The sequence below is a fragment of the Myxocyprinus asiaticus genome, chromosome 45 (genome assembly GCF_019703515.2).
Source record: "Myxocyprinus asiaticus isolate MX2 ecotype Aquarium Trade chromosome 45, UBuf_Myxa_2, whole genome shotgun sequence".
Lineage (NCBI taxonomy): Eukaryota > Metazoa > Chordata > Actinopteri > Cypriniformes > Catostomidae > Myxocyprinus > Myxocyprinus asiaticus.
In genome coordinates this window covers 8622606-8650132 of record NC_059388.1, presented here as the reverse complement: position 1 = coordinate 8650132, position 27527 = coordinate 8622606, and the positions used below count along the sequence as shown (strand labels likewise).

Sequence of the window (27527 nt, the reverse complement as noted above, 5' to 3'; positions counted from 1 at the left end):
ATTTATACATTTTGAGGACACCTGAGGGAAGCAATAATTCTGCCTTGCAGTACAGTTTTATGACCACAAGGTTGCACTCTATAACTGCTCGCATTGTTTACCTGCTCCAGCATACCTACCCTTTCTTCTCTCTTTCTCATTAGCATCTCTCTGCTCACTAATGCTCAGATACAACCTCTTTCTGTCTTCAGAGCGCGTGAATCTGGTCCCAGCGAACCAAAGTGCCACCACAAGTGAAAACAGAATGAAAAGCTGTTTATTTTTATCGTTGTTTAATTAGCTTCATCATTAAAGCAGTTTTGGACACTCAAAGGGTGATATTTGTGGGCACTGGCAGGGTGTGAAACTCTAGAGATAGCATCTTATGAGGGAAAAATACGGAAAAAACTTTCTCTTTCAACTCTTGAAGACCTTGTTTGTAGTGACCTATAACAGTAAATGAACCATCTGTCAAGATTAGAAGACAAATTAACGCAGATATCAAATGAAACTATTGCAGAGGAAAGTGGTTGTTTATTGTTATTACAATAACTTGATTCTGATTGGTCAATCATGGCATTCTGCGGTTGTTATTTTATTTTTTTATAACGACGGCTAAACTGTATAACTGATCGTTGTCCCAGTCATCAGATTTTCTACCTAACTGTGCTATGTTTATGTCAGTCATATCATATAACTTTAAGTTCTTTCTTCTTACATGATAAAATAATATAAAAAGATCAAAAGACAAGACATCACCCTGATCATTCTTTCAGGGTTTATTTTGCAATAATGAGCAGCTAAATGTGTATTATTACTTACTTATTACATGTGTATTACATGTCTCTATGGAGTTCTTGATTCTGATTGGTCAATCAAATATTTTTGTATAATGACCTCAAAACAGTATAACTGAATGGGGTCGCAAACTACTGAATTCTTACATACAGTAGTTATGGTAGTTCCACGTGTCTCTTTCTTCTCATATAATGACATCATTTCAACAAATCAATATTTCATCTCCATTTATGTATTTATTTGGCAAGCAGTCATGTAATAAGCAGGATAATATGCAGTCAGTCAGTCTTTAATGCAAAATTAACCACTTCTGGTTGATACAAGAGTCCTGATGACCCTTTAAGGGTTTATTTTGCCATAATGATCAGCTAACTGCATATTATTCCTTACTTATTGCACTTTTCTCTTGAACACTTCTTTCTGATTGGTCAATCATGGCATTCTGCTGTCAAATATTTTTGTGCAATGACCTCAAAACTGTATAATTGACCATTTTCACAAGCTACCGAATTCCTACATATAGTAGCTGTGGTAGGTTTTTTTTCTTATGTTTCTTATATCACTCCTCAATCTCTTCCTTCTCACATAATAACATAATTTCAACTTAAATTAGGATTTCATCTCCATTTATTTATCTATTTGTTATGTAGCAGTGTAATAATCAGGATTATGTACAGTCTGCCGGTCACTATCGTACAATAAATCCCTTAAAGGTGATTCAAGACCCATGACCCCTGATTCTGATTTTGTTAATACCTTTTCTGAAGAAAGATACATAAAACATAAATGATGATGAAAGCCACAATATAAAATGCCATGGATTAATATTTACCGAGTAATCCATTATTTTGTTGAGGGGTGAAAATGAGAATTTCTGAGAATTTTAGAGCAAAACTACAGGTTAAATAAACATCAAAACATCATTATTTTATTGTTAAAAATGAATAGGAGGCCTGTTACTAATATCAGTTAGCTTCAGCACCCCTGGTTGCATTAAATGCCAATGGTGCGTGAGTCCAAACTTTGGACAAAACACTTTCGTTGTGTTATTTTTTCAAACTTGGAGTGCCTATACTTTCAGACTTATTAAAAATATCTTAATATCCTTTTAGATTCTGGTTCAGAACAAACTTTTGTTCTCTTCATTTTCAAGGCCCTTTATAGTTACTGTATATCCAAGAAAAACAGTTGAGCCCTAAGAGTGGCATAAATTGTTTCATTTTACCCATCTTCAATGGCCGAAAACCAAATGTTGGTCACATGGTATGAAGAAAACTTTTATTGACCAACAAAACAAAGTACAAATAATGTTGAAACTAGAGATGTACCTTTATTTATACACTATTTTAATAATAAGCAACACATGTGACTCTTCAGTTAGTGCAATACCTATATCTAGTTTCTGGATTTCAGAAATGTACATCTGCAAAGCTATGGAATGCATCATTAGGAGTCCAAGCACCAAAGGAGCTGAATTCCTTTGTAAAAAAAAATGTTTTTATAATGCTTTTATCTACCCTAAAAGTGTCTGGGCATCAGAGAGCGTAAATCATAGAGATCCCACATTTGGTAGAATGGTCCAAAATCCCCCCCCACTACTCAGGCGCACACACACACATCCATCTGACACTAGGTGGTGTTAAAATTAAGCGAAATTAATAGCCGAAAAGTTTCATTATGACCCCCCTTTACAAAATAATGGATTATTATTGAATATTGATCCATGGCCTTTAATATTTTGGGTTTCATACATCATCATTTATGTATTTATTTCAACAGCCAAGGACCTGGTTGAGTTGAAACTAAAACACAGCTGACTAGGGCTGTCAAATTAAAATAAAAAAATTGAATATTCGTTGAATTTAAGGAAAAAATGCACATTCGAATGCTAAAACTGTGCATTCAAATTTTGGATGTGTTCCAAGCAATGACAATGACTTCAAATCGATTGCATTCTTGGGTTAAAAAGGCTAGACACAGAGAACAAAAACAAAGTGAAACTAAGGCGTTTGTCTAGCGCAGTTTACATAGAAAAGCAAATGGATGGTTGCAAAAGTGTTCGATGTGAACAGCCCCTTACAGTTGGTGGAGGTACTTGACCATTGTGTCTTGCTCACTCATAAGTGTTTCTCAGATTAAGCAATGAGTTTTTTAAACACTTTGTCAGGAAGGGAGTTCAACATGGAAATGTGTGTCTCGAGATTCTCACATTCTGTTCCATTCTGTTGTGTTCCGTCTGATTGAACAGCCCCTGGCCTGTGCTCATAGTCTGAGCTGCTTCACCACCGAGTTCAGCTGATTACCACTGCTATATGGGAATATTGCTACCCTACATACAACTGTAATGAATAAAAAACAATGTGGTATTTCACTGTTATTATGAAGCTCAAGTCTGGGTTAGTATACTGTGGCATCAGTGCCAGTGTAACACCATGTGGATTGCCTATTGAAGCGTTCCCCCCTTAACATTTGAGAATATGGACCAACTAAAACTTTTTATTTATTTATTTATTTTATGCACATTAGTTGAAAATGAAATGCTCTTTTTTTTTTTTTAACAGCCAGAAATGTTCTTTGCAATAATATAATGGTGCTGTATGGTTTATGTATTTAATGCGCCCTCTTGTGGACTAAGGAAACAATGTCAGTTTAAAAATCAGCTGACTTTAAAATGAAAATATTATTCTAAATTTGAAAATGTTTAAAGTAAAAATTCTAATTTAGTTTTTCTGCCCAATTGACAGCCCTACAGCTGACTATACATTATCCTTACATAGCTCATAGTTGTAGTGAATACAGTGCAAAAGGAGATATAAACACCTGGCATGCTACAATAGTGTCATCGAAACAGAATAAACGAAGTAGAAAAAGTAAGATAGAGGGATAGCGAGCACGAGAGATGAGAGTATTTTGAAGAAAGTGGGGTAGCTCCCAGGGCACTGCGCTCGCATGTGGCCTGATCTATATTTTATTAATAGTGAAGTTCAATGATGATTGATAGGTCTCTTTATTAGCGCCGAGAGAGAGAGCCTGTTGTTACAACCATACTAGTCCATATGTTTTACTGCACACCTCCTTTACATACATTGACACATCTGTTTATTCATTCTATCCTTAATGGGAGTGGGAGGTAGTTCCTCTCAAAGAAGCATTTCAAATATATCTCTAACCACGAGCTCAGCGAATAAAGTTAATCTCCTGTGGAATTAAAATATTCATGAGGGCAGGAGGAAAAGAGAGAAAATGCAGAATATAGAGGGGGAACGGGAACGGGCTAAGGATGGAAGGGCGACTAGAGGAGTGGATGTGCAAGATAAATGAGTGGTAAAAACAGTTGGTGACTAGGGGCCCTCATGTAAAAGCACAGCATTGTGGGAAGTTGGAGGAGCAGTGTAATTTCCTGCAGGTTACATCAAGCAGGATAAATCTTCAAACATATTACCGTGTTCCTGGTGTTACTCTTTTAATCATATAGTACACATGCAGGCACATACGGTGGGGGAATTGCTACAGTAGAAGACCTTTGAACTACCTGGAATGGGGGGGGGGGGGGGTTTGCGGAGGGGACACTAACTAATACACCGACACCACAACATTAAAACCACCTGTGTAGGTCCCCCTCGTGCCGCCAAAACAGTGCCAACCCGCATCTCAGAATAGCATTCTTCTCACCACAATTGTACAGAGGGGTTATCTGAGTTACCGTAGACTTTGTCAGTTCAAACCACTCTGGCCATTCTCTGTTGACCTCTCTTATCAACAAGGCATTTCCATCCGCAGAACTGCCACTCACTGGATGTTTTTTTTGTTTTTGGCACTAGACCTACACAATATTAGGCAGGTGGTTTTAATGTTGTGGCTGATCGATGTGTATTTAACCACTTTTTTTGATCAGAATGTGAAAGATTCTGTGTAATTTTGAGTTTTTGTTTGGCTGTGTTTGTATGTGTGTGTGTGTGTGTCCGCCTACATCCCAGGAGTCTAAATGTTTTATTGACAGCTGCTCAATGTATATTTAATGTGTACACATATTTTTTACTGAAATTAATTATTCAAGTATCACTTAGCTGTGGTAAATCATTTAGTACAGGGTAAGAAAATGAGGAATACAATATGAATATAAACAGTAGGCCCCCTAATAAAGGGGTCATATTCTACACAATTTTCCCTTTTGTCCACTTATATTTTTAGTAGTTTTCCTCCATCAAAAACAATCATAATTTAGTGTAACATTATCATTTTCCACCCTTTCTCTGATCCTTAGAATTAAACAGGATGTTTTTGCTACTGTAACTTTAAGACTTCTATATTTGACCTCCGTTATGATTGGCAAGCCTCTTTAAATGTGAAAGTAGTTTACTAACCTTCATAGGGGCAGGCCAACTTGCTAAATATTGAACTGTTTTTCTTAAGGATGTTATAAAATATCGATATATCGATTACACTGTGTAACACATTTTTATTTATTTTTTGTTGGTTCCTGGGTAGTAAGTGTTATTTCCTAATTGCTTAGGCCTCAAAAGTATAGAAAATGGCTATTATTCCCCACAAACTTTGCTTTTGTGACCAGGACAGTGATATTTTGAAATTTACCTATTTCCAATGAGAAAACGTGCGAATTTGTGTCTTTTCGTTCACATAAAGTCAGAAAAAAACAACATATGAATCCAAATTAACATGTATATATACTAAAGTTATACAAAAATGACTACAAAAGATTTAGAAGTGAGTAGTTTTTCGAGATTTACGATTATACTGTAATTCACTTTCACGAATCAGCCCCCAAATGTAGTCTCCCATCTTGTTCTCGTTATACTGTCCTTGGTAGTGGCGTTCAAAGTCCAGTATATCCTGATGGAAGCGCTCGCCTCGCTCCTCCGAGTACACTCCCATGTTCTCCTTGAATTTATCAAGATGCCCGGCCAACCATGTTACCTTGAGAATACTTTTGAGAATGCTTTTCTGACCATGAGCGAACACGAACACGTTCAGTGCATGTGCACTACAGCTGCTTTGTGATACTCTTTTAGTACAATCAATGGCCAGCGCATGCACAGACGACATGCACAGATGAGGACCGTGTGCACATGTCAAGAAAATCTAGGTGGCGTATTTCACGAGGGAATGTACTACACAATCAATGTAATTGATTTAAAAATTATAAAAATATAAAACTATTGATTTGACGTTGTTGATTAGAATTATCCAAACAATAAATTTTTTGTATCACAAAATATTCAGATATATACAAATATTTAAGTAGTTGGGGAGTGCGGGATGACCGTCTCAATAGTGTAATTCGCAGTGCGTCATGGAAGTGGGCGGTCCCTGCAGAGATTTCTTTGGTGGTCTTTGTTAGCCATGATTCTCTGATTGGTGTATAGTTTCTCTTTTGGATCATAGGTAGTGTAGTTCTTCACCAGAAATTGTGCTATTTAACATTTTTAATTAAAAGACGAAGTTGACATAATGCTGATGGCTTCAACAGAAGCATATCATTAAAGGTTTATAATTGATTGTTAAAAATCAATTCACCTATGGAGAAAGTGAATGGGATATTTTCCTCTGGAACTCAACTGTTGCGTTCAATTATGCAGTTATGTGGCCGGGGCTACCCAGAATGATGCCACAAAAATGGAAGCAGAGCGACTGGCAAAATGTTCCGTCAACTTGTCGCGGCTGGTTACGACAAAAACTCAAATGGAAAAGAGCTTCAGTTGCTTGTCACTATATTGCATCGTGCCTGATTAGGACATGATGTCCGATTATGTCTACCTAGCACAGAATTGGAACACCTGTCATTTACAAGTTCTATACATCCTACAGAACGTCCCGTGCATTTTTATTTCTTACATATTTTGGGTAAATTGATGTCTACATAGTACATTAAACTTTATTCTTTAAAAAGAATAAATCCTGTTTTCCATTGTTACCTTTAAATAAAAGAAAACACCCAAACCCAGAAAAGTCTACTCATAAGTATATATTGTGACTTATATATTTATACACAAGTGTGTGTTTTTCTCACCTCGGCTGAGTCCATCTGGTCCCCTCAGAATACGGCATTCCTCGATCTGACCGAAGGCAGAGAACATGACCCGGATGTCGTTCTCGTTGCATTTCTTCGACACCATGCCAATGAAGAGCTTTCTGTCCTCCACCGCTGAGTGAGAGGAAGGGTGGAGAAAACAAGTATGATGAACAATGTGGGGTAAATGAGTAGGATTAAAAGATATTAAAACTCTCTGTCCGACACACACAAACACACCTCTCTGCCTTAGTTTCAATGGCCGGAGCACTCTTTTGCATGTAATCTGTTTGTGTGTGAGAGAGAGAAAATAATGCTGCCTCAAGTCTTATTGGGAATTTCCTACTTATAAGCTTGGCAGTCGTAATTACGATATGCGTTCAAGAGATTTTGGTTGTGAAACAATGGAAACGCTGGGCAATTTCATATATCTTTCTCACTTTTTCATTTAGTTACTGAAAAAGACAGAAGGCTTTTTAGCGCTAGCACAACATAATGAAGAGCAAAGTGTGTAATTGACGCTTTATGTGTGTATTTTATCATTCTCGCGCTGCCACATAGAATGATGGAAATGTAGTTTTTCCACACAAGCCTGTTGCCTCATAAACTGACTAAATGAGCAGTATTTTCTGGGAAGCTTTATTGCTATTATTCATCAACAGTATGCAAATACAAACTGCCTCTGCTATGATTCTTTAATTTATGCGCCTCGAGGCTCAAAGAAAACTCAGAGTTTCCCACTGGTAGTTACAACATGACGTTCAAGTGCGGTCATCTCGTAATTTCAATCATTCCAACATGACTTGAAAGCAGCAAGAGAGGGATCTACCTTCAGATGTTTGAATCAGAAATTGTATCGCATGATGGGAGGGAGACTGAACAAGAAGCAAATAGTTTAAATAAATTCATAAATAAGAGCAGTGAAGTCATATATTTAGTTGAAGGTTTGCAGCTGTGCATGCTGAGAGTGTATGTTTGTAAGAGAGAGAGAGAGAGAGAGATAACTGTAATTCAATTTTTTTAATGAAGAATGTGTCAGCTCTTACTGCTGGGCAGCCGATAATCCAGCCGCTGCACTCGGGGAAATCGATAGCTCACTTGTTTATTTTGCTGTCTAAATTGTTTGTGCATTTAACAGCGACAGGATGAGCCAATGATAAGCGCAGTTTCAAAGGCTGCCCTTCTCTCTCTCTCTCTCTCTCACACAGCACACACACACACACACACACACACACACACACACACACACACACACACACACACACACACACTGTATTATACCAATAGAAGATTAACCATGCACTCACATTTTGATGGGTGACAGCATTCACTAATAAGTAGAACTAATGCATTACTGCTCTGCATACATCAAACATCTCATATGACTTTATGAGAATGACATCAACTCTTTGAGACTTATGAAAGTAGGAGAACATCTATAACATCACTGTCACTCAAAAGAGACAGAACGACAGGGAAGCAGGGATTCAGAGAGTAGCCTAGTTTTTCTAATGGCCGCATATCGGAGCTGGTGCCAATTTTTCACATTCTGTGAATTTTAACCATAGAAAAGATGGTTCAGGGCTGGAAAAATGGACTCCACGATGGCTCCTTTAAGTCTACGTGAAATGGCATTCGCAACCCACTTTCCTTAAGTCATTTGGAATATGATATTTCTTAAACTGGATAAACAAGAAAAATGCAGGATGTTCTCCCACCTCCTACTTGAAAATAACCACTGGAACAGCGCTCTGAGTCGGACATCCAACTTTTCGATGCAGATCGATCAACCCCGACCTCACTGAGAAGTGTCATTTGATGTCAATTTCAAGATGGCAGCTGGTTTATGTCAAAGGTAAAATCAACCTTTGAGGTATTTTAACTACACGAGAAGATGTATGAATATAGAAGCAGTGGTTGTGCATCAATGAGTGCCCACATTTTCACTTACTTTGCTCGCTAAACGAATGTTCTAGTCCCATTCATTTTCTCCAAAAGCAAAATTATTTTTAACAATAACTCATAAACCTTTAACCTCTTCAACTCATTTTTGGGTTGCCGTCTGCAATTTCTCACACTCAAATTTAAAAGCTCACCATTTACACATACTGTGGACTAATTTCCCAAAAAATAATTTTCATTCTAACTGTGGTATTAGGGCAACAAAACATATTTAACATGATTTGTCTATTTACGTGCTATTGGAAAGACTTTATATTAATATTTCTACCACATGACCTCTAGGTGGCGCTGATTTGCGACACAAATGCTTTCAAGCCTTATTTTGTTATTTTATGTAACATAAATGCCAAAGTGATTGTTATCCATGAAAAGTTCAGATTCTAAGTGTTCAAAAGATACCACATATGCCTGACTTATGTATTCGGAGACTTGAACATTTTAAGCGTAAACTTTTTCCGTGACATAGCGCCCCCTTTTGGACCCGCAGAGTTGAAGAGGTTAAAGACAGACATAATGTGTGCTCCAAGGTTGTTAATCGATGGGATATGATTTTGCTGAAGCCATCAGTCTGCATTATTTCATCTTCATTTCTACAAAAATTGGTTTAATAGCAGAATTCCAGAAGACCCACCAGTCAGAGAATTGCAGCCAAAAAAGCGCACCAAAAGAGCTTTGCAGGGACCGCCCAATTCTATGCTGTAATTGAGACGGCCTTCCTACACTCTAAAACTACTTAAATATTTGTATATATCTGAATATTTTGCAATTAATTTAAAATAGATGGTTTCTCTACTTATATTGAACAAATTTAAATCAATAGTTATATATGCTTATATCTTTTTTTACCTTATTAAAGACTTTAAGTACACAGTCTTGTACCTTTGTCTTTAAAAATGTTTTTGCTTCAAATTAAAGTTTGTAACATTGTGATTCACCTTGGAATCGGCTGGTTTGGTTCATGACTTACATTGCTTTTATGAAGAATTGATGAAATCCCTATGGATACTTTAGGAACAAAGGTGGTTAAAAAAGTGGGCAGGAACTGTTGCGCTCTATACAAGTTAAGCTCAATCAACAGCATTTGTAGCACAAAAGTAATTTCTATGAAAACTAATTTTGACTCAGCCCTCGTTTATTAATAAAAAAGCAAAAATTGCCGTTACAGTAAGGCTCTTACAATGGGAGTGAATGGGGCCAGTCCATAAACATTAAAATACACACTGATTCAAAAGTATTTCCACAAAACATAAACATTATACATGTTTGCATGGTTTTAGCATTATAAAATTGCTTACTAAATTTTTCTGTGTAAGTTATATTCAATATTACAACTTTGTTGTCATGACATATCACATGAGCTCATTACTATTAGCTATTAGCCGAATAGCTAGCACTAACATTGCATCTGGAAGACAGTGCTACCGTGACTTATGATTGACTGGAACACTTTAAGGTCGGAAGTAGGTAAATACAACTTGAATAGTCCCACTTTCAACTTCGCAATGTTTGTTTGTGGGTAGATTATGCAGTGACACAGTCAGTTACGTCACTGTTTAGCCCTCAAGTCAGAGGAAACGTGGGCCAATTTTGAGAGAGGTTTTCAGACAACTCCAGCACCATTTCGGTGGACTTCCTAACCACATCTTTAAAATTGTTTTGTGAGCAATATGATTTTATATGAGTGTGTGTATGCGTGAGGGTCACTGCCAGGGCAAACACTTAAACTGTTCTTGACCCATGATCCTCCTGGGTTTCAATAATTCAGCCATCTCTCAGTCCCTCACAAACACATTCACACACATTCACACAGATCCACTGAGAGACGAACCCAAAGAACAAACGTACATTCGGATGACCCAAGAAAAATAAAAGACGCATACAAACACTCACCATTTGATTTCTCGCTGTCTGCAGGCTTCATCTGTATGGGGTGGTGCATCTGAAACACAGGACACACACACACACACACACACACACACACACACACAGGTTACATTACATACAAACACTTCACAACAGAACACAACACATTTACTTCAGCATGCTCGTTAACACTCACACTAGCACAGAGAAACAATCAAACTTGTCGCTGATGTACTACATTATAGCTGTAATCTTGTTAATGTATCGTCATTTTTTTGCAGTGTCTATTCTTCACCTCGGTAGACTAACGGAATGAAGACGTATGCATGTGTTTGCGGTTTGATGAAGGTGATTTTTCAGCACTTTGCAGATGAAACGTTTATTGCGTTGCAACACACTTATTTTTGTCCTCTCTGTCTCTTGTCATACATTGATTCGGGTTGTGCACACAGAATGCAATCTTACATAATGTCTGCATACACTGTATACTACCTATTATTATTTAAAAGTAACATGTGAAATGGTAAACAAATCAATGCAAATATACATTTTTTTAAACAGTAGTATGCTACAATATTGTCACTGGACCTCATTACATTTATATTTAATTCTGTGAGGGAAGTTCAGCTATTATCTCAAAAATAAAAAAAACTTCCAATGCTGCATACAGCACATTTTGGCAAATGTCATCCAGGTATCTCATGCATGGGTGTTTCTTCAACTTCGGGCACTTTCATGTCCCAGGGTTTGATTTGTAATAAAACAAATCGATTTAAACTTTTTTTTTTTTTTTTTTTTTGTCATATGAAGGTCACATTAAAACTCAATTGGAAACTTTTTTCCCAGGTCTTCATCATTTATTTTTTGTACTTTTTAAATGCCTTTTAAGTAAAGATTTTACTGTTTTTGCCTTGTTCTAGATCGAGATAAACAATGAAAATCCACTTTGAAACTACAAATTGTTACATGTTTAAAACTATGATAATCTAAACAAAGAGTGAAATAAACAAACTTATTTCAAAATTTATTGAGTGATAATAATTTTTTCCAAAACTGTACAGTAGTTGTGGCGCAATTCCACCACACCAAATGATTTTGCCCCTAATATAATATAACATATATATATATATATATATATATATATATATATATATATATATATATATATATATATATATATATATTAATATGTTTTTTTTTTTTTTTTTTTTTTTTTTTTTACTGTTAACGAAGTTGACAAAAGTGTCAAAAGAGATGAGTGACATTTGTAGAAAAAGAAAACTGGGCCTCTTTTCCAATCAAGCTGTAATTTTGCCAAATTATATATATATATATATATATAAAAAAAAATAATTGTTGGCTGTAAAAATAGCCTTAGCAAGACAATTTCAAGTTTTACTTCAAAAACTTCATTTCAAATTTCATCACCATCATTTCCACCATATAATTTTACTAAACACAATACAGAATTTGAGATGTGCTGGAAATGAAACTGTGGTGAGAATTTTCATGACTTTCAGAGAAAAAAAGACAAAAATAACAAAATCTCCTGTGATGCACATACATACACAATTGGACATTGTTAATAGACAAATTAAATACATTAGTGAGAGCCTGAAAAATCTTTTACTGATACTTTACTTTCTAGAAGTCCACAGTACTGAGTTCCAGAATTTAAATAAATAAATAAAAAAAAGTGTTTATGCTGGTTTATGCTGTATTCAGGGTAAATGTGTTAATCATGATTAAGAAAAATTAACGCGTTAAACTTTTTTAATTAATCGCATGCGTTTAACGTGTTCATTCTGACAGCTCTAATATTAATGCAATTCATGTTTTAAATGTATTCTACATAAATAATATTATTTTAGAAATGTGTGTTACTCAAGTAATTAACTTATTTGAAAGTTAGTAACTATAATCGGATTATAAGAATTGAAAATGCAAGGTGTTGGGGGCCTGGGTAGCTCAGTGGTAAAAGACGCTGGCTACCACCCCTGGAGTTTGCAAGTTCACTAGTTCGAATCCCAGGGTGTGCTGAGTGACTCCAGCCAGGTCTCCTAAGCAACCAAATTGGCCCGGTTGCTAGGAAGGGTAGAGTCACATGGGGTAACCTCCTCGTGGCCGCTATAATGTGGTTCGTTCTCAGCAGGGCGCGTGGTGAGTTGAGCGTGGTTGCGCACTATGTCTCCATGGCAATGCACTGAACAAGCCACATGATAAGATGCGCGGGTTGACAGTCTCAGACGTGGAGGCAACTGAGATTTGTCCTCCATCACCCAGACCAAGGCAAATCACTACACAACCACGAGGACTTAAAAAGCGCATTGGGAATTGAACAAGGGGAGAAAATCCACAAAGAAAAAAAAAGGAAAACACTAAGTTTGACTTTAGAAAGTAATTAGATAACAGTAACTAATTACTTTGTAATCAGATTTCACCCATCACTGATGGCAACAAGCCAAAATAATACATTTCAAGTTCCATGTGTTCTGCTTTATTGCATTATGCTCCATCTAGCTGTTTTTGAAAGCAAGAACGCGTCCTGTGTGTACGCCCCCTAAAACTACGCTTTCATTCATTCTTTGATTCAATTTTTTTTTCTCCTCCTCTTGAGTTCTCTGCAGCTGTGTGTGTGGATCAACAGTTTGAGTCCAGCTTTGATCTACTGCCAGTCCAAAGTCAGTCTGTCTAACACACACACACACACACACACACACACACACACAGCTCTGTATGACATCTGTCTCCTTATGAATGTCAGCTTATACTGTATTTGGTATTCATCTCTCTGTGCCCGGCGTGTCCTCACACTGGTCTTGTGTGGGTGCTCTTTCTCTCGCCGATAAAGGCCACGGCACTAATTACAGGGATCATGCTCTCCACCTCCGATACCTATTTCTCATTAAATATGTATGTGTGCTTTCACAAATCACACACACACACACAAGCGCACACACTTGAATGCAGTCACAGTGTCTGGGGTGAAGACAGAGTGACAGCTCCATAACTCTTGAGTTGGATCAAATTTTAATGGCAGTCAGAAATGACTGAAGATATAATTTACTCCATGTCACCGTTGACCTTTGACCTTGAACACACACACCTAACTTTCCTTAATACTTTCTGGACTACTAACAGTTTAAAAGGCATTTTAAGGCCTTCTGGTTTTGTTGGTGTGTGTGTGTGTGTGTGTGTGTGTGTGTGTGTAGTCCAGGAGTTCAAGGTCTGTGTAAAAGATCACAAGAATCAGACAGATGGGCACACAGTGGGGATTTTATAAGCTGCCACACTCAACCACACACACTGGCATAAATATTGTAGCACTCTACAATATGCAGTTAAAAAATAAAACAACACACTTCAACTACCACTAATAGAGTGAACAGTAACACACAAACACACACAAAAAGCACAAGACCTTCTTGATACCAATTCAGGCTTTGATGAATAACATCTGTCAGAGTTATAAACCGATAAACCACTTACACAAACACTCACTTGTGGAAACATTTTAATCAACTCTCTCAAATAGAGCAGTAAGGAAGAACCAGTGTGTGTGTGTGTGTGTGTGTGTGTGTGTGTGTGTGTGTGTGTGTGTGTGTGTGTGTGTGTGTAACGTGCACAGAAATCTAATCAGGCATCATTCTGATCTGCGTATAATACATGACACAGCTTTACAATTACTACAAGTACATTTTTTGCTGATTTTGGGTTTATCTCTGTTAGATTTAGACACAATTGCTGCTGTGGTTTATTTCAGAGGAGTGAAGCCCACAGAACACAACTAAAAATGAAGAAATTACTGAACTTGGATTAAAAACATATTTATGGAAAAACATTTTAGCATTGGGAAGTCCAACTCATTTTAGTGAATTGGTTCAGATGGTTTGTTTCAGTGACTGGGACAAAAAGATTCACAGATTGACAAAAAGTCTCTGCCGAAAATGTAATATTTTTAGTGAAATAAATCAGACATCACTACAGCAATTGTTCCTCATAGGTGATTAATTATTGTAAATAATAATAATAATAATAATAATTAAATATTAATGATTATATTGCACCTTCCTTGTTATTGAGAGTGCTTAACATGCAGCACACATACACACAATATTGAATTGTATTTGTATTGAATTCTATGAGCAGTGCACTGAAAAATGAGCAATCGTTTTATCTTAGAGAGAGAGAGAGAGAGAGCGAGAGAGAGAGAGAGAGAGAGAGAGAGGAAACACTCACAGCTGGTGGATACCCTAAGATACTCTTAAAAACATGTCCTACATCTCTGTAGCTTTCAATCATCCTCTGTCTCTCTCTCTCTCTCTCTCTCTCTCTCTCTCACACACACACACACACACAACACACATGTTGGTGCGGCTATCCTCATGAGGACTCTATATAGACATAACGATTTTTGTACTGTAAGAACTATATATTCTATCCCCTAACCCTACCCCTACCCCTAAACCTAACCCTCACAGAAAACGTTCTGCATTTTTACATTTTCAATAAAACATCGTTTAGTATGTTTTTTAAGCAATCTGAATTATGGGGACACTAGAAATGTCCTCATAAACCACATTTATAGCATAATACCCTTGTAATTACCAGTTTGTAACCTAAAATTTTTTCCTCGTAAACCACCCAAACACACACACACACACACACACACACACACACACGCACACACACACACACACAGGCAGTCTGATAATGTTGCAATTGATGTGATATTTGTACGTGAATTCTTAAGGTCTGCCGTAGGCTACAGATTTTGGAATAGGAAAACAACATTAACAAATGAATGACATATTTAAAAACAATAAGATGACAAGAAAAAAACAACATTTTAAAGAGACTCAGTCTCACACGCACACATACCGCCAGTTTCATCTTTTAGTTTGCGTTTGAGAGTCTCTTTACAGTGTTTTTTTATTTTTTTTAATTTTACATTTTATTTGATTAGCTGCAGTTGACAGTAACCTGTACACACACATACAAACACACACTGGGGCTAGAAACATACTGTAAACATGTACGCAAAAAGTACACTATAAATACGCTATAGCGCCTCTTGCGGTAATGCCAAGAATGCAACGCATAATTGCATTGAGCAGTTCCACGAAAATGTCAACCATACCATGGAAAAATACAATTTTAAGCAAAGGCACAAAACCCCTTTTAAATTGTTCAAGTAGATCTGTATTGTACTGTATTAAAGTGCTATAATGGATTTTTTTATGAAATGGCATTGTTTGTCCACCTCACACGAGGGGTGCACCGTTTCTAAAACAAAATAGCCATAAAACAGCCATATTTTGTGATTGCAAAAAAGTGATCAAATGACTACTTATTTTCACTTTATGTTAACAAAAGTCATTTTCCAGAGAGACAAGGAATTATCTGAAAAATTTGCACTCTTGCTTTGTCATAACAGTGCTTTTTTTTTTACATTATAAGAGCCACATTTATGACATCGCTGCGTTTCAGCGCTGTGTCACGTCCGTAACATTATAGAGGTATCAAATCATATCAAATCAAGTCAACGAGAGAATCGCAAACCTCCACTGCTCGTTCTTTACCATGATGATTTCGATAGATCACTGACTATTGCTTTGATATGTGACTTGTTTCAAGTTTCTGCATTTACAGTCAGCATTTGGGAAGGGACCATTTTGACAAACTTTGCAGTTTGAATTGTAATTTGATAAACAATCTAATATTGCTGCGCTACTCTATGTGTTCTGCTTAAACTTTACTCCCACCAGTGCCCCACTAGCTTGCACAGTGCTGTCTGAAGCGATCAATGCAGACTTTAATACGCAGCCTTTTGCGGCTTAGTGTTCGTGCAAGGTCATATCGTGAATTCAGTCTTGTTACAATCCATTATGCAGCCTTGATGGATATCAAACAGATGTCTCAGAGATCAAAGTCTACAAGTTTTAGCATTTTGGATGGTTTTCCCCTTGTCATGTAAGTGCTGCTTTAACAACTGTCACGTCCGTAACGAAGAGATGTCACGCCCGTAATGACGGTTTCCCCCCATTTAAGTAAAAACAACAATTAATCAAAATTTAATATTACATTTTCTTAGGAGTGCCAATCCTCCTACATTATGTGGCTAATATTATTTCTGGATTGTGATTTTCAATTCACAGAGTTTTTACAAAGTGTGCGGTCTCCCAAAAACTCATGTCTACAGTATTTTTGTAACGTTCGTAACACAAGTTCAAGTGGAAGAAATCTTGTTTAGACTGAAAATGTTCTGATGTCTGCACTCTATCTGCAGGTGTCTATGTTTATTAATTCAAATGGTTCGATATACTGGTAATGAGTACTTTACATGTGATGTTAAATTTCAAGTTTTTCCTGCAAATGTCACATCCCTAATGCTGGAATTGCCCCATTGCATTATAAATTACGTTTTGATAAATTTCGGAATATAGCGGTGCATGAAATCGAGCTTGTGCGCCTAGAAGTGTTTAAGTTCATGTACTTGTGTAGAGAATATTTTGAGCTTTAAGGCCAAAGTATGCTTCGGTTTTCACGTAACGCTTTATTTCGCGCACAGTGACGCACATTTTGCGTGTCGTAAGTACATGTGTCTGTTGTTGACGGTAGTAAAAGAGCATCATAAAGCAGTCTTAAGCCCAAAGTATACTTTTTTATGTGAAAGCTTAGCGTCTGCATACTGTTGAATGCTAGCCTTTAAGTTTAGACACATAAAGATGTCTTTATATTCTTCAGACTCAGGTATCTCCTGACCTCCTCATACATGCATTCTTGACATCCACTGTTGTTATTTCCACATTTGTCTCCTGTTGTTTACTGCCGATTACATCTTCTAGCGCTTCTTCATGACAGCAACAGCTCAGCTGTGAGTGTTGCCACCTTGTGGACCCACTAATTTGTGCAAATAATTCCAGGCGCATGCACATTCGGTTAGAAAAATCAGGCTGGGCGCGTTCAGTGCTCGAGCACCCTGCAGATGACGAAATGTGCGTCACTTGTCTGACTGAAGTATACATTGGGCTTTAGGGTGCATGCATCAAGCACATCCGTATAGGCTGGCAGCCAAGAGCCACAACCCTGCACAAGAAGTAACAGCGCACAGGAAAAACAAAGTAGTCTATACCCCTAGCCTTAAGGCCAAAGTATACCTTGGTTTGACAGTATGCCCCCACATCTCGCACACAGTCTCGCAAATTTCATCATTAGCACAATACGCGTGGACTGTCCACGTGTAGTCCAGTATTTTTAGACACACAAATCTGCGTGTCTGTGCCCGTCGTCTGTGCATGCGTCTGGACTGTACTAAAGTGTGTCATAAAGCAGTTGTAAGGCACATGCGTCGAACGCATCCGTATGGCTTGCGGTCAAAAGAGTGTACTTTGAAAGACTGAGTGCACGATCATGCGCGAGACATAATGAAACCCTAGTTATAGAAAAATAAGTATGCCCTAGTTTTATGGCGAAAGCATACTTCGGTTTTCTGCGTGCCACTAGATCTCGTGCACAGTGACGCAAATTCCTTCATCAGCACAGTATGAAGCCTAATTTTCAAGACATGCGGTCAGTCCTCGTCTTTGCACATTGTTGGCGACTGCACCTGCCATTGACTGTACTGTAAAGAGTATTACAATTCAGTTGTAGTGTGCGTGCCTCGAACACGCCTTTATGGGGTCAAGGTCAAAAGAGTATACTACGTTGAAAGTCTAGAGTGCTCGAATGTGTGTGTGGCTTAACGGCACGTGGAAAAATGATGTATACCCTAGCCTCGGAATGAGTGGATCTGTTGTTTCCATATCCATTGGGCCCTAACCTTTTTTTGACCCTAGCAGGAAACTCCACTAATCCATATAACCAAACAATCTCTCTCTCTCTGGATCTGGAATTAAACTTAAGTTAAAGTTCCTCTTTGACTTAAGACAAAGACCACTGTCTCCTTAACCCAAATTCACATACTTTTCTGAATTACAACCTCTAAAACAGAAAAAAAACTGATTAAAAACTCATGTGACATGTGGCATTTGAATAAGAAATTCTCCACCTCACTGGCTTTAAGAGAGACAGACATGAGCAGATAAACAAACACTCACCCCAGTTAAGGTCTTTATGTTGTGCAGTGCATTCTGGGCCTCCAAGGCAGCTTTCCGTGTGTAGAATGTGACAAAACAGCACCCTGGGAAAATAGAGATAGAGAGAGGTAAGCATTTTAACCATGCAATAAGCCAAGTGCATTTGATCTTTTCTTTTCGTCTCACTACCTGCTGAGAGAGAAAACAATCTCACTGCTGTCAAACAAATCACTGCCAAACTACACAGGAGAGAATATAAGAAGAGACAGAGAGAGAAAACAAGAAGTTGATAGATTCCAAAAGTGATCTAACGCAGTGTCCCAACCAGGCACGATGCGACAACTTTTAAAACGTGTTTTTATGACCTCATAGGCCTTTATCACACTTCCACGTTTGCAGAGCGGAAGCTTCGCTTAGTAGCGTAGAACAATTTCCGCTGCAGTCTGTTTCAATGGCAGTGCCCACAGCGTGGAATTATTATGGCTTATTTTATGTACAGTTCATCTTAAATACTTAATCTAAACAGACCAATCTCACCTTACAATCATTACTCAGGGATAATGAAGTATAGAAAAATGGTGTCATGTTGTTTTATTATTTTAAACAGGATGTATGTGAGCAGGGACCACTTCACAGAGTATAAGTAAATGTTTTATTAGAGGAATGCAAGAATATAATATAAACAAGAGTACATTTACAATTACAGAGCATTAGAACAAGACAAGGTTATTCAGTAAGTCACAAAAAAAAACGAAAAAAAAAAAAAAAACGTATACTGTATTCCAATGTATGTTTTACAGAGTATTTGTGATGATAATGATCACATTGTTTTCATGTCCTTACTTTATATAATCTCCATGTATGATATAAGATCCATTAAAAAAATTTCAAATAAAGAAAAGTTTCCATCCCAGAGTCCGATTACAGAAATTAACTGGTTAAATCATTGTAAACGTGAAGTTATATCCTCGTGGTTTGAGTACGATGATTGAAGCGTCCACTCGTGAGTTGCGACCGAATGCAATGTAAATAAAACATAGAGATGAAACTGTCCCAGTGTCTACAACTGTATTATATTCACAAATGCTGCAATAATCCTCTGAGAGTAAGCTGAACAGCACGCGCAGCTCCTCGTGAACTGGGAAAACCTTGCGCTGATAATCGCCTCGCTCAGACGATATTACACATTAAAGTGCTAGATAACACATGGTGAAGTGCTGTGTTACTCCAAAGAAATGATTAAATGGCTGATGTTTACTGCCAAGTGCATCCAATTTGGCTTAATTTATTAAGAAAAACTGCGATCGTCCATAGACAGATCGATGGGCGGATGTTTGGTTACGCTAATATTCGGAGCAGGATGTGACGACACGCGGACTGTAATAAAGGCCTTTTGAAAGCGTAATGCTGCAGGAAGCAACAAAATCGTTGAATCCACAGCTATGTGGAACATGGACCAATGAGATTTTACCAAGTGAGATGCACTGAATGTCCTATTGCTTACCACAGCTGATGAGACCTTTTCTCATAACTGACTTCACTTTGAGTAATTTTCGCTGGTGCCAACTGGTATCAAGGTGATTTTTAGTGGATGTATGAAGTGGGTTCCCCTCAAGTTCACACAGGTGTACTAGCAGAGTAACCACAGGTATAGTTCAGCACATTATCTATGAACATGTTTCACTAACAACTGTTTGACTACCAGAAAGTGTCAACACTTTTTGGGTTCACTGTATTATAATATACAGGTGCATCTCAATAAATTAGAATGTCGTGGAAAAGTTCATTTATTTCAGTAATTCAACTCAAATTGTGAAACTCGTGTATTAAATAAATTCAGTGCACACAGACTGAAGTAGTTTAAGTCTTTGGTTCTTTTAATTGTGATGATTTTGGCTCACATTTAACAAAAACCCACCAATTCACTATCTCAAAAAATTTGAATATGGTGACATGCCAATCAGCTAATCAACTCAAAACACCTGCAAAGGTTTCCTGAGCCTTCAAAATGGTCTCTCAGTTTGGTTCACTAGGCTACACAATCATGGGGAAGACTGCTGATCTGACAGTTGTCCAGAAGACAGTCATTGACACCCTTCACAAGGAGGGTAAGCCACAAACATTCATTGCCAAAGAAGCTGGCTGTTCACAGAGTGCTGTATCCAAGCATGTTAACAGAAAGTTGAGTGGAAGGAAAAAGTGTGGAAGAAAAAGATGCACAACCAACCGAGAGAACCGCAGCCTTATGAGGATTGTCAAGCAAAATCGATTCAAGAATTTGGGTGAACTTCACAAGGAATGGACTGAGGCTGGGGTCAAGGCATCAAGAGCCACCACACACAGACATGTCAAGGAATTTGGCTACAGTTGTCGTATTCCTCTTGTTAAGCCACTCCTGAACCACAGACAACGTCAGAGGCGTCTTACCTGGGCTAAGGAGAAGAAGAACTGGACTGTTGCCCAGTGGTCCAAAGTCCTCTTTTCAGATGAGAGCAAGTTTTGTATTTCATTTGGAAACCAAGGTCCTAGAGTCTGGAGGAAGGGTGGAGAAGCTCATAGCCCAAGTTGCTTGAAGTCCAGTGTTAAGTTTCCACAGTCTGTGATGATTTGGGGTGCAATGTCATCTGCTGGTGTTGGTCCATTGTGTTTTTTGAAAACCAAAGTCACTGCACCCGTTTACCAAGAAATTTTGGAGCACTTCATGCTTCCTTCTGCTGACCAGCTTTTTAAAGATGCTGATTTCATTTTCCAGCAGGATTTGGCACCTGCCCACACTGCCAAAAGCACCAAAAGTTGGTTAAATGACCATGGTGTTGGTATGCTTGACTGGCCAGCAAACTCACCAGACCTGAACCCCATAGAGAATCTATGGGGTGTTGTCAAGAGGAAAATGAGAAACAAGAGACCAAAAAATGCAGATGAGCTGAAGGCCACTGTCAAAGAAACCTGGGCTTCCATACCACCTCAGCAGTGCCACAAACTGATCACCTCCATGCCACGTCGAATTGAGGCAGTAATTAAAGCAAAAGGAGCCCCTACCAAGTATTGAGTACATATACAGTAAATGAACATACTTTCCAGAAGGCCAACAATTCACTAAAAATGTTTTTTTTATTGGTCTTATGATGTATTCTAATTTTTTGAGATAGTGAATTGGTGGGTTTTTGTTAAATGTGAGCCAAAATCATCACAATTAAAAGAACCAAAGACTTAAACTACTTCAGTCTGTGTGCACTGAATTTATTTAATACACGAGTTTCACAATTTAAGTTGAATTACTGAAATAAATGAACTTTTCCACGACATTCTAATTTATTGAGATGCACCTGTATATATTGTTTTGTGTCAATTGCAGTTTTATGCGTTTTTGAATAATTTAATAGATCTAGACAAAATAAAAATTGACCATAAAACGGCTCAGGTGCCATTTCCGTCATCAGTAAAATAAAAATGAGTATATTTACAATACCCACACTCATAACTGTTCTTGACTGGACATGGGAGAAAAATACAGACATACACATACATACAGTACGAAATCTGGGTCACTAAGATCACCAGAGAGGTTTGATGGAAACAAATCAGCTGGGGAGCTTTATGTGTGTGTGTGTGTGTGTGTGTGTGTGTGTGTGTGTGTGTGTGTGTGTGTGTGTGTGTATGGCCAAAGCAAGCTGAGAGTGCTGGCATCTATTATTTAGAAAGAAAAGAGAGGAAAAATGAGTGAACTGAATCCCTTTTCACTGCCAGAGAGGGAGAGAGAGGAAGAGAGAGAGAGAGAGAGAATGTGTGTCTTTGGCAGGATAAACTGAGGACTCTCACTCGTCTCTGGCAACAGTGCATTCCGGTCCAAGGCCAAAACGACCCTCTTTCCAGTGACACAAACACACACATGCAACCACTAATCATACACATCTAAACTTCCCACATTATCTAAATATTCCCATCAGTCAGAATTGACATTGGTTCTGGGTGGTGGCTGAATAGTTCTGGGCCATTAACACAAAGGTTACAGGTTCATTCCCAATTAGCGTTGACCTGGGACCTGAGATGTTAATGAGATCCCAGATCTGATCAATCATCATTGTGCCTAAAGCAAAGGACTGACCTCAAATTACTCCAGGAGCACTGACCCTCGAATTATTGTACTAGGAGACCCTCTGAACACAAATCATCTGCTAAATGACAAGTTGTCTCAGACCATCGTCCACTGACCATTCACAGACTGTCTGATGCATATACTGCACACAAAAATGGTAATAGTTTTCTCAAAGCGGCAAGACCCAATCAGATTGGCTGGCTTTATACAATTTTCAGTAGTGCACAGGTGTTAATCAGTCCAGTTAGCAACAAAATCATGTTTATACTAGGGCTGAAATGATTAGTCAATAAAAAATTGTCTACAAATATATTTGAATAATAGTTCTAATAATCATTAGATAAATTGAATATCAAAACAATCGTTAGTTGCAGCCCTAGTTTACACACTCCCAGGCTGCTTCAATAACATCTTATGAGGATGAACTAGTCAAAGTTTCAAAACATTTTGCAAGGTTTGTGGCACTGAATCTTACAAAGATAAAAATTTGTGCTGTCAGTAGATTCAAATAATCGCGATTAATCGCATGATTTTCCATAGTTAATCTTGATTAATCATAGATTTTGAAAATGCTGAAATGTGACTCTGTATAGGCTATTCTTGTTGCATTCAAAATGCATTTATTTCCAAATTATTTTCCAAACAAAGCATTCCAGAGTATAAAGACAGAAATGCACTAAAATTGCACCAATTTAAGTAACATTAAACGTGTCCCAAAGTGAAAGTGGGAGGTTGACTATTTGAAAGAACTAGTCATTATAGGTTGAGTATTCATTGCAATGGGCATTAAATCTCTTAAAATCTCATCCTCAACAATATTAATTGTGGCTATCCAATTTGATACAGAAATCATAAAGCTGCATTTACATTATTTGCACCATTATGAACTCCAAAAGAGCTTGCAGAGAACTTCTTGTTTTGCTTTTAGTGCTGGCACTATGATACTTCATCCAAATTGTCTGATACAAGCAGAACCAATATCTGTAAATCATTTGTAAAACCATTCTTGCACAACTGTCAAATGAGACAATTTACGTAATAATGGTTTTACAACGTTTTACACAGAAATTGGTTCTGTTCATGTTTCATGAATGTCACTAGTGTTTCAAGAATGTCATATTGAAAGCGACAAGTTGGGTAAGACTGGTTTTATGACGATTTTCACAGAAATCCATTCTGCTCGTGCTTCATGAAAGAGGCACTGTGTGTGTATGAAGCTAAGGACAATTCTGAAACATTTGATGTAGGGGAAATGTTCACAAACATTTTGTGTACAAAGATTTTACTTAATACCACATGAGCCTAAACACTCAAAATCTTCTCTAGTAGTAATACTACATGAGCCTATAATACTCCACTAGTATTATGTAACACTCCACTAAAACAGGACTTGGTAGGCACCCTACAGTTGCGCAAGGCTGTTGAAAGGAAAGATGAAAAGAAAGTTTATAAAACATATAGCTCCTAATCTGATTGGATGAATCACATTCAAAGTCATTGTAAAATAGCCGATATGTGCACACCTGCGACTGTATGTGTTGACCAATTAGTTTCTATATTAATGCGCTAAGTTACTAAGTTGCTTGGCAAGCATAAACAACCTACAGTTGGAGCAACATGGTGGAAGAATCGTTAATTCTGATTATTATTAGGGTTAACAAATATGTTTCTTTTTTAATGGCCAATGCCAATATTTACAGTGGGGTGACTGATGGCCAATATAATGCTTGTCTTTCGTAATACAACTTAATGATCAGAAATGACATAAATACTGTGTGTATATATATACACATATACATATACATATTATATATACTATACACACACTGGTGTCAATTTGTCTGTTGAAAATTTAAATATTTGCTATATCAAATCAATAAATCAAATTCACAAATGGAATGATATACAGTATGTTTATAAAACTATCAGGGAAATGTTAGTTTACAAGTTTTTGGTATAAATTTTACTACTATGGCAGATAATGATTATAAGTAGTGCAATCTCTGATTGGGATAGAAATGCCAATGGTCAATAAAAAAAATACAATTCATAAATATTATAAGAAAAGGACAATATATGTAATAAAGGGTTTAATAAAAATAAGTGCAAAGACGTAAAATTAATTATAGTTTAAATATCAGGGGGTACTTCAAGTAAATCACTAAGGTCAAGGGAGTTCAGCTTACCAAAAAAGATTGGGAACTCCTGCCTTAACATATCAGCTTCCTACTTTGGAATGTACAGACATCCATAACCATACACATGCTGTCTTCAAAACAATAAGTTAATATGAAACAGTCCTCTAATAACTGCATGGAGATCTTGTTGGTTCTAGTGTTGTCAGCAAAAAAGAAGGAAACGCAGGCTTTCTTGACTTTGCCAGCAACTCATTCCTCACACCACTTGACAGTGGTTTGTGTTAAATCATGTTGCGACACTGAAAACTTTTGACAACCTGAGACAAAGAGGTCAGAAGAGCTGTACAAGAAGTATTTTCCATGCCTTTACGTGGCAGGACTGCTGACATGCTTTCTGAAAGACTGAGTCTCACCTGAGACAGATCAGACAGGATAAAACCATGAGGCGTACAACCATCTCAAGAGCTCCGTGAAAGTTCGTAATCGTGACAAGACTCGCTGACGGAGAGACTCCATGATTTCAGTGCAGCAGTGGTGCTTGTTTACACACCTGTGGCCGAATTCATAAAACATTCTCAATAATACAATTCTTATTAAGTACAATTTTCTTCTTATTTTCTAACTTAAGAAAAAAGTTAAGAGCATTTTGTATTCCCAAAAAAGACTTTTTAAGAAAGTTGTTATATTTTTGTTCTCTAAATTTTTTGCACTTATGAACATTTTTACAAATGTCTTACAATGTATCTTATTTTATTTTTTCTTCAGAAGACTTTTATGAATCTGGCCTCTGGTCACTAAGTATCTCCACATTTTTTCTCCACACCATTTTTTTTTTTTTTTTTTTGTCAGCTTGTCCTTAATTAACCCTTAATTAACACTTATGTTCTGTTGATATTAACTGTACTATTTTATGTTTGGTGTCCCAGAGACCCCAACTATGTAAGTGTAAAAAAAATATATATATATAATAGTAATTTCAAAATGAACCTATTATTTGCCCTTTTTCATTATTATTAGTTTCATAAATTATTCTGATCTTATCAAAACCCAGTGTACAGATACTACAGAGGCTTTATACCCTTTTTTCTACCACATAATGGACATGTACTTTTCAGAAAAGTTATCCACTCTAGTAACCTTGTTTCTGTTTGGGGTCAGTTTGTCATTTACATTTTTCATGGTTGAAGCGTGTTTGAAGTTTTGTTGATAATCGGTTCTCATAAGATCAGGAGAAGTAATGAAGTGCCAACCTGATGCTTCAATGTCAAGTACATATTTCAAGCTATTAAAATGGCCTTGGGGTCTAAAAGAACCCAAACAAATATGCAAGTTAATGAACAATAAATCAGTGCACATTATTTTTTAATCGTCTTTCATTAAAAGACTCTTTTGTTTTCGACTAACGTCACCAAGCCCACTTAAGTTAAACAACTGACGAGTGACAATGGTGTTTCAGGAGGGGAGCAGTTCTCAAAATTTATAATATTACATTAATAGTACAGAATGGCAACTTTTCATGATCCGACCCATTCCTGATGGAATAAATCCCACCTTCTTTTTTTGCTGTTGTTGTTGATTATCCTGTTTCACCTGGAAACATGCCACATAATGGAAGTAAAATGGGTTGCGAGTGTCATTTTATGTTGACTTTCAATAACAAAGACCAATCATTCCAATTATTTCCTGATTCAGTTTTTGATCCGTTATATGAAACAGACTGTCCAATGCCCTGCAGTTATAGATTTAATACCATGAACACACACACACATCTGTTAGAATACATTTTAATGCATTAGCATAACACATCTGCATTTTGCCTTAGAGGACACAAACACACACAAACACACACTTGTATCGTTCTATGGCTGTGCTACGTGTCCAGGGACTGAAAAGGATGCAGACACAAAATGCATTCATTCATCTTGAGCATGTAGGCGTGTGTATGCGTGTGTGTGTGTGTATGTGAAACGGACTTCAAAGGCAGGCAGGAATACATCTTTACAAAAGAACCCCAGCTGCTCAGGGCCATTTAGCCCTGGACCGCTCTCACATCATTCAATCAACAAGGGACAGTCTGTTTCTGTGTGTGTGTGTGTGTGTGTTTGTGTGTGTGTGTGTGTGTGTGTGTGTGTGTGTGTGTGTGTGTGTGTGTGTGTGTGTGTGCATGTGCATGTGCATTCATTCTAAATTGCAGACTGGCTCTGATAAACAATTCCTGCTCTTCACCTCTGGGTGCATTTATATTCTACGCCTTCATTCTAGCCTCTCTCTCTCTCTCTCACACACACACACACACACACACACACACACACACAGACACACACTCGGGGGGCACAGAGGGCAGGCGATCTGTGAGCCCGTCTGTTCGGAAGCACCTCCCTGCTGATGCTTGGGCTACAGTGGCCTGGCAGGGACATACAGCTCACAGGATGAGACGTCCCAGTCTGAACCAGCACAGTAAGTGTGAATTTCGTAGATTAAACCACTGGGACAGCAACACAGTGTCGTTACACATCCTTGCTGGGATGTGAGTGAGTGTTGCCCATTTTCCACCGACATGGTACTGGTACCCAATCTTGAACCAC

At 37.5% G+C, this 27527-nt stretch overlaps 1 protein-coding gene across 10 annotated transcripts in view; it reads right to left on the bottom strand.

Moving 5' to 3' along the window:
• LOC127435411 (CUGBP Elav-like family member 2) overlaps nt 1–27527 on the bottom strand; it is a 206874-nt gene that overhangs the window by 36862 nt on the left and 142485 nt on the right. For all 10 annotated transcript variants that reach the window (XM_051688877.1, XM_051688878.1, XM_051688876.1 and 7 more), the window contains 3 exons: nt 18730–18812; nt 10658–10706; nt 6806–6940 (listed from right to left, as the gene is read on the bottom strand). In XM_051688877.1, the coding sequence (XP_051544837.1) occupies nt 6806–6940; nt 10658–10706; nt 18730–18812 (267 nt within the window). The remainder of the gene's footprint in view (nt 1–6805; nt 6941–10657; nt 10707–18729; nt 18813–27527) is intronic.